At 46.2% G+C, this 11,729-nt stretch overlaps 1 protein-coding gene across 1 annotated transcript; it reads right to left on the bottom strand.

The window, feature by feature from the left end:
- Positions 1-4,960: 4,960 nt before the first annotated feature.
- Positions 4,961-6,252, bottom strand: LOC123112029 (uncharacterized). The gene has a single exon (XM_044532926.1). The coding sequence runs from the start codon at positions 6,050-6,052 to the stop codon at positions 5,090-5,092; it is 963 nt and encodes a 320-aa protein (XP_044388861.1). The 5' UTR covers positions 6,053-6,252; the 3' UTR covers positions 4,961-5,089.
- Positions 6,253-11,729: the final 5,477 nt, after the last annotated feature.

Below are 11,729 nucleotides of genomic sequence, written 5' to 3'. Positions count from 1 at the left end.
TTTCATGACGTTAATTGACAACTCCACGAGATACTGCCGTGTGTATCTTCTGAAATCTAAGGATGAGGCTTTGAACTTTTTCAAGATCTATAAAGCTAAAGTGGAAAACCAACTTGATCGAAAAATCAAGAGGCTTAGGTCCGACCGTGGTGGAGAATATTTTCCAATGAATTTGATGCTTTTTGTGCGGAACATGGTATAATCCATGAGAGGACGCCTCCCTACTCACCTCAGTCAAATGGGGTGGCTGAAAGAAAGAACCGTACTCTAACTGATTTGGTTAATGCCATGTTAGACACATCGGGTCTCGACAAGGCATGGTGGGGGGAGGCAATATTGACTGCTTGTCATGTCCTAAACCGAGTTCCCACAAAGAACATAGAGATAACTCCATTCGAGGAATGCGAGAAGAAAAGGTTGAAGCTCTCTTATCTACGAACCTGGGGTTGTTTGGCGAAAGTCTATGTGCCAATTCCAAAGAAGCGGAAGCTGGGACCAAAAACTGTGGATTGTGTTTTCCTGGGATATGCTTTTCATAGCATTGGCTACAGATTCTTGGTTGTAAAATCTGAGGTACCTGACATGCATGTCGGTACGATCATGGAGTCGAATGATGCGACTTTCTTTGAAGATATCTTTCCCATGAAGGATATGGCTACCTCATCTAATCAGGAGATGCCTAGTTCATCGAATCAGGAACCAGTTACAATTACTGAACCTGCCATTTCGATGGAACACTTTGAAAGTCCTATGGAGGAGAACAATGAAGTTCCTACTAGGAGCAAGAGACAAACGACTGCTAAGTCTTTTGGTGATGATTTTCTTGTGTATCTCATAGATGACACTCCCAGTTCTATTTCAGAGGCCTATGCATCTGAAGATGCTGACTACTGGAAGGAAGCGGTTCATAGCGAGATGGATTCCATCTTGGCGAATGAAACTTGGGAGATAACTGATTGTCCTTATGGGTGCAAACCTATAGGATGCAAATGGGTATTCAAGAAGAAGCTTAGGCCTGATGGTACTATTGAAAAGTACAAGGCTCGGCTCATGGCAAAGGGTTATACCCAAAAGGAAGGTGAAGACTTCTTTGATACTTACTCACCTGTGGCTCGACTGACCACTATTCGAGTTCTACTTTCACTAGCTGCCTCACATGGTCTTCTCGTTCATCAAATGGATGTTAAGACTGCTTTCCTAAATGGAGAGTTGGATGAGGAAATTTATATGGAACAACCAGATGGGTTTGTAATAGATGGTCAGGAAGGGAAAGTGTGCAAGTTGCTGAAGTCTTTGTATGGACTCAAGCAAGAACCCAAACAGTGGCATGAGAAGTTTGAAAGAACTTTAACAGCTGTAGGCTTTATTGTGAACGAAGCTGACAAATGGGTGTACTATCGCCATGGTGGGGGCGAGGGAGTTATGCTTTGCTTGTATGTTGATGACATACTGATTTTTGGAACAAATCTGAATGCTATTAAGGAGGTCAAGGATTTCCTATCTCGCTGTTTTGAGATGAAGGATTTAGGAGTGGCTGATGTCATTCTGAACATCAAGTTGTTGAGAGATGATGATGGTGGGATTACATTGCTTCAATCTCACTATGTGGAAAAGATCTTGAGTCGCTTTGGCTATAGTGACTGCAAGCCCTCTCCAACACCATATGATGCTAGCATGCTGCTTCGAAAGAATTGAAGAATTGCTAGAGATCAATTGAAGTATTCTCAGATTATTGGCTCGCTTATGTACTTAGCTAGTGCTACAAGACCATACATCTTTTTTGCTGTTAGCAAACTGAGTCGGTTTGTTTCAAAACCAGGAGATGTGCATTGGAAAGCTCTAGAGAGAGTTTTGCGTTATTTGAAAGGCAATCTAAATTATGGAATTCACTACACTGGGCATCCGAAGGTGCTTGAAGGGTATAGTGACTCAAACTGGATCTCAGATTCTGATGAGATAAAGGCCACAAGCGGTTATGTATTCACTCATAGAGATGGCGCTGTTTCTTGGAAGTCTTGCAAGCAGACCATCTTAACGAGGTCAAAAATTGAAGCAGAACTCACAGCACTAGATACAGCTACGGTCGAAGCAGATTGACTTCGTCGGCTCTTGAATGACTTACCGGTAGTTGAGAAACCTGTACCGGGTATCCTTATGAACTGTGACAATCAAACTGTGATCACTAAAGTGAGCAGTTTAAAGGATAACACGAAGTCATCAAGACACGTTCAGAGAAGGTTAAAGTCTGTCAGGAAAATGAAAAACTCTGGAGTTATTGCATTGGATTATATCCAAACGTCTAAAAATCTGGCAGATCCTTTTACTAAGGGTCTATCACGTAATGTGATAGATAATGCATCGAGGGAGATGGGTATGAGACCCACAATATGAGTTGTTCACAGTGGTAACCTATTCTTTGTGATCGGAGATCCCGTGAATTAGATGTGGAAGACAAGTTGTTGGTCAACTGGGAGGAGAGTATCCTTACTGTTAAAATACCACTCCATGAAGATGCAATACTCTCCTAATCTGCATGGCAGGTTGATGTATATCTTAATGTGTTCTAAGTGGCTCTTTGAAGCAGAGATGTTGTCCTGCAGAACATCTTTTGAAGAACGCACCTATATGAGTCTGATTGTTAAACGTCGCAATCTATGAGAGTAGGGTTCTCTCTAGTAAACTCATGAAAGGTCACGGAGTATGACACATAAGCTCCACCCGTGGGGAAGACCCACGGTAGCCACGTATCGGTCAAGGCTTTATGTGAAGCTAGATTCGCAGAAAACTTGCAGTTCAAGGCCCAGTCCACTGTTCAAGTTGCTTACTAGTGTAGCATAGAGTTCTAGGTGGAAGTTCAACTTAACAGTCTCCACTGCAGTACCGGTATATAAAACAGTGTTTCGGAACCAAAGACAAATTTTGTGTGCCTTTGGGATCTGGTGGGCGATTGCTGGAATTTTTGTCTATTTGGGCCTAGCCCAATAGTACTTTCAGAAATTCCTAATAAATCCTAGAGGCCCACGCAACCCATTCGTGCAAGGCAAGAGGTGGAACTAAAGTTTAGTCCCACCTTGCTAGTTTAGATGGAGTTGGACCTCTTTATAAGGGAGGCTCCTTCCCCACTTGTATGAGCATGAGAACAAGAGGGACATCCACGCGCGCTCCTCCTCCGCCGCCCGCCTCGCCACGCCTCGTCACGAGGCGCCGCGCCGCGCCGCGGGTTGCGGGAATGAGCCGAGCCGATGTAAATTTTTGCCACGCTCTACGGGTTTACGAAAGGGCACGCGAAAGCTGAAACGTTTGAATACGAACCGGCACCTCTTCGACTGATGCATGTTCGTTTCGTCTCCCTCGTTCTCTTCAGCTCCCAGCGCAGCCTCTCGCCTTCTTCTCTTGCGCCTATAAAAGGGAGGTCGCTCCTCCCAGAGAGACACACCAGAATCTATTCCTCCTATCGCCACAAGTTCCTGAGCACTGCGCTGCTGCTACGTTCTTCCTCATCCCAGCTTGCGGCGTGCACCGCACGTCGGGACAGTAGGCCTCCGAGACCGCACCTTTTGAGTCCTGCACGGGAGAAGGGTGATAAGGTTTTTGAAGAGCGCTCAGCGTGACTACTGGCTGCTTCATCACGGACGATCCGGTCGCCGACGACTACTTCCCCGACGATGACTTCTTCCCCGACGTCCACGACCTCCTCAACGACATGGCAGGCGAGGACACCGACCCCAAGTCCAGCGCTTCTGCTGCTGCTGTGCCGTACGTGTTCTTCTCCTTTCTGTTAGAAGTCCTGCTACAGTTCTTGACTCTAGTTTCTGCCCTACGTATGTTAGATTCTATGTCGTATAAGGAACTTCATCTAGTGTCTGTTCTAGATGTGTTTAGCTCAAGTTCATATATGCAGACGATGTTTACCTTCTCTCTGTCAGATTGCATGACTTGCTTTATATTTGCTATTTTAGTCATGCTTTATCTAATATTTCTGTTGATAAAATCATTCGGTAAATTGCTCATATTTCCAACAAGCTCTAGCTCCACGTGCCTATATATTGAGATAGAAAGCAGTATTTAAATCTCTACTACTTAAAAAAAGGTAAGGTTTTCATTTTACCTTTCTTCCTACTACCCATTTGTCCAACCTTTCATGGATATGATAATTATTTACTTACCTTCTGAACCAATTTCACTTTAATTTACTTATCAAACTTCTAATCAAAATATGAGGTAATGCATGATCCGAAATTGATGAATATTTATTTGCACAATCGTATTATTATTGACACATAAATTACAAGCTAACGTGTTAGGATTATTTTTTTTGGATTAGAAGGTAGATCGTTATCTACCTTATGCATTCAAAACAGGCAAGAATGCCTGGATGACCGAAGTCATTTACATGAAGGTGATGTTAAGCGCCGCACAACATGTGCAGCTGGCCATCACCAAACCATCAGAGAGCAGAAAACAGAGAACATGGGGGGAGGGGGTACAGCTTAAGTAGCGGAGAACAGACTAGCCCAGTGCAGTAGCAGTTCTCTATCCGGCTGGAGACGAGCTCGCATGCTCCATAGGTTGAGAAGGTCAGCAATTTTCTTGAAGGCACGGCCAGCACCCCAGGAGTTCCTGTAAGATCCGTGCGTTTCTGGCATTCCACAAGGCTACAGAGCAGGCAACAAAGGGCACGTGCCATAGTCTTCTATGCGTGGTTCTTGCTTGTTCAGAGCATAGCAGTTCCTGAGCTGCGGCCAAAGATACTGTTGCCTGGTGAAGTTCCAGCTTTGCCCAAACTGCGTAACGCACAGGCATTGTTTAGTTATGTTAAAAAAATAAGTCGCCAAGGGCAATCCATGGCAGCCCAGACAGTCTACCATTCCACACCTTCCGCCACTCACGGAGATAATCGCGAACTGAATCAACGACTGCTGAAGAGTCACAAGATTTGTTCGACTACGTGCGCCCTCGATCAATCAGGTAACCAATAATAATAAATAAATAGCGCAAAAGAATGTGAATCGCGTACACTTCCGTGGCACAATCAACCACGTCACGGCGAGATTACTTAGAAAATGGAAAATATAAACCACTTGATCGATCACGGCAAGTGGTAAAGATTGGACGGCCTGATCCCGGCGGTGACGTTGAAGTATCTGAAGGCAGCCGCCCACCGGCGGTTGTCCTTGATCATGTGCACGGCGATGGTGTCCGGCCGGAAGTTGTCCATGTTCCAGTTGAGGTCGTACATCCGCGGCCTGAGGCTGTACCGGTTCTTGCCCCGGCGCCCGATGTTGAGCCACTTGCCGAAGAGGAGATCCTCGGGGCCGTGGGTGTCGTTGTGCCGGAGGATCTCCTCGTTGGTGGACACCCAGGTCGCGACGTCCCACGAGACGACGTACCCCATGCCGTGCATGAACTGCATGGGGTCGTCGCCGACGGCGAAGCCGTAGCCGAGGTACATGTCGTCGCGGGGCTTGGGCCGGAGCTCCTCGGCCATGGCGGCCACGCGCAGGTACGTGTCGTCGTCGGTCTTCATCACGTAGTCGTAGGGCGCGTCCGCGAACACCCGCGGCACGGAGGAGAAGTACTGGTGGGTCTTGCCGTCGTTCATGTTCTCGGTGCAGTTGAGCACGAGGACGTCGCCGTGCCGCGCGGCCTCCAGCGCCACCAGCACCCTGTCCACCGGGTCGTCCACGCCGCAGAACACGAAGCGCACGTCCACCTGCGCGTACGCGGGCACCGGCGGCTGCAGCGCGTACGCCAGCCGCACGATATCCCGCCGCTCGTGCCGCTTGGGCGTGGTCAGCACCCCGACGAGGAGACGGAACTCCGGCTGCGCCGCCGCGGAGACGACCTTCTCGGCTCCTGACGCGACGGAGTAGCCGTCGGTGCCGAGGCTGGGGCAGAGCACGCCGAGCCCGTCGGAGCGGACGTGGGAGGAGCCGAGGCTGGGGATGACGACCACCGCGGCGAGGAGGCCGAGGGGCACGAGGAGGAGGTACGGGGTGCACAGCGACGAGGCGGCGGGGAATAGCGCCTGCGACGACGAGCTGGTCTTCATGGCGCGTCCCGCGAGATGAAAATGGAACTTGGAAACCCACGTCCACGTGCAATTATAAGCCAGCCATGGACGCGACTAGCACGTACACCTTCGATCAACGTGGGATTAATAATCCGTGTAAACTGTTGGTTGAATCGTTCGCGTGGACACGCGGCCGTCTAGACTGTTCTTCTAGGTCGACAAGGGATCCATCTGCGCCTTCCATCGGATCTTCTTCACTTCTTGTGCATATCAACATTAACACTAGTTAGGAGAGGTGTCAACGTTGAGGGGCATGTTAGGTGGCAGATGGAATGCCTGCAAACAAATAGTCTATTTCAGCTCGCAGCCGGGCCACGATCAATCATTCGTGGTCTGATGCAGATGCCCAGGCATCAAGTGTGTATGGCATGGCACGGCAGAGCGGCGAACCCGGTGGCTTGTTGCTAGCTTGTTTGCTTTGCATGATGGAGGCAGGGCAGAGGCAAGAATGGTCGTCGCCGGGGACATGCTAGCTTGTCGGTTGCTACTCACTTTGATACATGACGTGTAGTACGTGGCTTGCCTCGGCCGGCCTGCGTGTGATCGACTATGAGATCTTGCCAACTCGTTGATTACGTTAATAATGGTATGCCCGTGGTTATTGGGGTTTCAGGAAGATTAGAATAACATCACGATGTCAATTTTAATCGCATTGTTTTCCTAGACCGCCCTTTCTTCGATGAAAAGACGACGAGTTTGGCGATATGTTCATGTGTTTTTTATTCTGAAAAATAGCTCACAAGTGTTTTAGCTCACAAGAAATACTTAATGCTACCATCTAGGAAAAAAGAAGAGGTAAATACACTGGGAATACCTAAATACCTAATCATAAGGATTCTTCAGAATCTTTTCAAGTGCTCATTCGAGAACTACGATCTTTGCTTCGAGAACTATTATTTTCTTTGGCCAACGAATGTCGTCAAGAACTCTTTGGGCTTTGGAGACAAACATAGAATACGTCTTTGTGGTAGAACCTTTATCCTGAATCATGCGTCATTGAGACTGTCATGACACGATAAATAAATTCACAAATCGATCAATAAATACACATTTTTAGCGTATCATTTGCTAATTCTCAATCGAATGAGAAGTACTTGAATTTATTGTGAGATTTGAAAGCTATCTTGTCCTACTAAGGTAAAAATCGTCATATGGTGCACTTTGCATGGCACTCTCCCATGTTGCCTTGCAATGGCGAATAGACACATAAAAATTTCTCCTAATTGTCCAGCTTGTCTCTATGTGTCAGAAGATACAAAGCACTTGTTGTTTCAATGCCAGAAGGCAAAGGAGGTTCAAAACTATTGGGGTTGGATGAAGTCATTAAAAGAGCTTGCATACTTGATATTGCTTTATGCCTGAACATGAGTTGTTTATTTTGTGTCTTCGAAATGCTCTTGAGATGATCGCAATTACTACCTGGTACATGTGGTGGGAAAGCGGAAATTGGTCCATAAGGAGAAAACTCTAGATGCTAACAAGATTTCTATAGGGATTCGTTCTTACGTTAAACTATGTGATTGTTACATTACCAAAAGCTACTATGAAAAGAGGGGGTTGGATCCGACATCGAAATGATTTTTTAAACTTAATGTGGATGCCTCGTTTGATCATGACCTGCTTAGGGGCACGGCTGACGAAATCGAAGGGACGATAAAAGCAAATCATTGCAAGAAGAAATTGAAGAATTGGTTGGTGCACAGATGTCCTGGTGGCTAAACCTTTGACACTTAGATATGGTTTATTCATTGCTCAAAAGGCAGATTGCAACTGCCTCTTTGTTAATTCGGTTAATTTGGAGGTCATTGAAACCATGAAGAATGAAGGACAGTCGAGCGGTGGCTGTTTTTACCGATTGCTAGTTTTTGGCTTGTGATTTCTCATTACTAGTTTTGAGCATTGTAATAGAGAAGCTAATAAGGTTGCTTATGAACTTGTTAATTTGGCTAGATTTTCTTTGACTTTTCACTGTTTTGAGGAGCCTTTGAGTGAAAATGTACCCCGCCTCATAGACAATGTACTTTTTATTTTGATTGAATAAAGTGTTGTGTTTAAAAAAAATACTCCCTCCATCCCTAAGACGTTTTTTGACACTTAGTATCAAAAAACGCCTTACATTATGGGACGGAGGGAGTAGTACTTAAATTTTAGCCAATGCCAAGCCTCATCTATCCGATGTTGTGATCTGCAAAAGATTGTCTTCTTCTGTGCTTTTAGAAACAAACAATTTTTTTAGCTGGGCAAAAGATTTGCCACTTTCATTGAATAATAAGGAGGTTTAGAGGTTTTTGGCGATAGGCCGAATTACAACACATTACTCTCGCGACATCACATTACTCAAAGAATTTTGCTCCCGCAAGACACCACGACTTTGACTCATCTTTAATTCTAGCAATAAGAACCCCTATAGGCACTGCGGTGTGGCGGAAGACTCGAGCATTCCTCTCATTCCAAATTTCCCACGAGATAAGCATATGAGATACATCATCCCTCGCCAGGTTTGCAACATGTTGGAAGCAATTAGGTTCCACCAATCCTTCACCGAGTCCAGAGCCACCCAGGTCGATGGGTGCACATCAAGTAAGCCGAGCCAAGATTTGATCATTCCCCAGACTCTAACGGTGTAGCGACATTGGAAAAGGAGATGGGCCGCCGACTCTTGAGCTTGAATGCATAAGGGGCAAGTATTGCAGTTAGGCCATCCACGTCATTGGAGCTTGTCAGCTGTCCAAATCCTATTGTTGATAACAAGCCAAGCAAAGAATTTGCATTTGGGGGGAGCCCAAATCTTCCACACCCACTATTGCATGTCCGTGTCAACTAAACCAAGGAACTGAGCATTTTATGCCGACGCTCTCAAGTAAAAGCCATCATTCGTGAGCTTCCAAGATATTGAATCGGCCACATCAAGGTTGAGTTGGTCCATGGAAATTTTTCCTCAACGGTTGACGAACTCATTGAGATGACCAGTGGAGATGATCCCACCAGTATTAACTTGCGTGACCTAGAAGTTATCATGCAAAGCCTTTTTGATCGAAAAACTCTTTCTTTTGGATATATCAAAAATCTCTGGGGCGATGTCCTTGGGTCCTATTCCATCGAATCAAGCGGACTCCCAGAAAGAGGCACGAAGTCCATTGCCAACAAGCACCTTTGTGGCAGCCGTGAAAATGTCATTATCTTTGTCATCACAGGGGTTCCCTAGATGGGCCCAAGGCTTCATTGGGTCCAACCATTCTTCCCAAAGCCACCTGATACGCAACACAGATGCAAATTTTTCCAAATTTAAAATGCCTATGCCACCATGAACTTTGGATTTGCAGACCTGCACCCAGTTGATCTTATATTTTCCACTAGTGAGGCAGTGACCTTGTCACAACCGGCCCAAAGGAAGGCGCGTCATAGGGAGTCAATCTTTGCCATAACCTCAGTTGAAAAGTTTAATGTTGTCATGTAATATATGGCGATGGCCGTGATGATAGACTTGACCAGAACCGCCCTACCTGGAGATCCCATCAGCATGCCCATCCAAGGAGTAAGTTGGGCTGCAATTTTTCCTCAAGTAGCTGTAAGTGAATCATTTTCAGTCTTTTAACTGACATGGGCAATCCGAGGTACTTCATAGGGAAGGAGGAGCAGGTGGTTGGGAAGGAATGCAAGGTATCATCCAGGTCCAAGCCCTCACAACGGATGGGAGCAACCAAACTCTTAGTACATTTTGTGAGTAAGCCAGTGACCTTGCCAAAGCATGCAAGAGTATCCACGAAGAATTTGACTTGAGTTTTAACAAGAGAAAGAAAAGAGCGCAACATCATCCGCATAAAGAGAAGCTCCGATCACCAATGCATTTCCTCCAAGTGGGTGTAGATTTCCTTGTTTAATGGCCTTTTCCAGAACATGGTGAAGAGGATCAATAGCTAGCAGATGGCCCGGATCCCCTTGTCTCAATCCACATCGTAAGGAGATGGAACAACCAGGAACTCCATTTAGAAGAACCCACGACGAAGCCGGAGAAAGGAGGGCCGAGACCCAACCTCTGAAGCGTGGCGGGAAACCCAAATGGTTGAGTAAGTCATGGAGGAAATTCCAACTAACCGAGTCGAAACCCTTTTTGATATCAAGTTCGAATAGCAGAGCCAGGGTTTTATTGCGGTGGAAGTGCCTAGCCAAGTTGCGCACGCACATGAAGTTGTCATGAATACATCTCCTTTTGATGAAGACGCTTTGTGCTTCGGAAACTAGGTCATCCATGTGGGGTGCCAAGCGGTTGGACGTGACTTTGCAATATCTTCGCAATGGCATGAATAAGACTGATGGGTCGAAAGTCAGAAATGTCCTCATCGTCATCCTTGGGGCAAACATCCGCAGGGTTTAGCCAGTGCAAGTGGGAGGAATGAAGATTTGAGAAGTGGCATACAGCAAGCATGATGTCCATCTTAATAACGTTCCAACATGATTTGAAGAATGCACCTGTAAAGCCATCCGGCCCTGGAGCTTTATCATATGGCATGCCAAAAACGAATCCTTGACTTCTGCCTCACAGATGGCCTCATCCAACTCATGAAAGTCGCAATCTGGAGTAGGCAAGATGTCCCAGTTGGTGTCCGAGTGACGCGTAGGGCCATTTTTCGCAATGCTCTTGAAGTGTCTATGGATAATGTTTTCCTTGTGCTTTTGTTCCGTGACCCAACCACCATTGTGCTTGAGGCGATGGATGAATTTTTTTCGCCTATGATGTTTAACCCGCAGATGGAAGTAACGGTTTTTAGCATGTCCCTCTTCCACATTAGTTATTCTTGAGTTTTTTCTCTTTCTAGCTTTCTCTAAAACATCCCATCTAATAATCTTTCTCTTGAGCCTTTTCTGGATATCCCATTCGTCATGTGAGAGCTCTTTGTTCTCCTAGGAAAGGTCGAGTAGCGGAATGACCTCAAGGGCCATGTGAAGCTGGACCTTCACTAGTAGAAAAAGAACCGGTTGGCATATGAGCCGGCACTAATGCTCCCATTAGTGCCGGTTCAAATGACTTGGCGGGAGGTGACCTTTAGTACCGGTTCTTTGGGAATCTTTAGTACCGGTTCGTGCCACGAACCGGTAGTAAAGATGCTGGTGCCCGGCAAGCACCTTTAGTACCGGTTCGTAGCACGAACCGATACTAAATATGTTGTGGCAGGCGCTATTTTTAGTCCCACCTCGCTCCCCTAACAAGAATTTGACCACCTTAAGTATGTTACTTCTCAAACCATCCCAAGCATTTGGTCTTCATTGAACTCTATGTGTAGGATCTGTGGCTGCAATAGGAGTCTTCGCCGGTTCTTAAATCGGTGGTAGATTCCTATAGGCGATTTAGATTCTATACAAAAAGATCGTTGATGATCAATGTATTTTTTGTATGTACTTCTGTGTAGCAGTAGCGCGCGTTTTGGCTGAAAGGCGGTACTGATCAATGTATTTTTTCTGCGTTCAGATGCACAATTTAAAGAAGAAGAAGAAGAGGAAGAGGAGGAAGAGGAGGAGGAGGAGGAGGAGGAGGAGGAAGAAGAAGAAGAAGAAGAAGCAGAAGAAGAAGCAGAAGAGGAGGAAGAAGAAGAAGAAGAGGAAGAGGAAGAGGAGGAGGAAGAAGAAGGAGAAGAGGAGGAAGAAGGAGAAGAAGAAG

Source organism: Triticum aestivum, chromosome 5B, assembly GCF_018294505.1.
Source record: "Triticum aestivum cultivar Chinese Spring chromosome 5B, IWGSC CS RefSeq v2.1, whole genome shotgun sequence".
NCBI lineage: Eukaryota > Viridiplantae > Streptophyta > Magnoliopsida > Poales > Poaceae > Triticum > Triticum aestivum.
Note: the sequence above shows the minus strand (reverse complement) of the source record. Positions and strands in the feature narration are given on the sequence as shown.

Bases quoted from the DNA above. Each gene is read 5' to 3' on its own strand.
- LOC123112029 (XM_044532926.1), bottom strand. From the start codon at position 6,052: ATGAAGACCAGCTCGTCGTCGCAGGCGCTATTCCCCGCCGCCTCGTCG.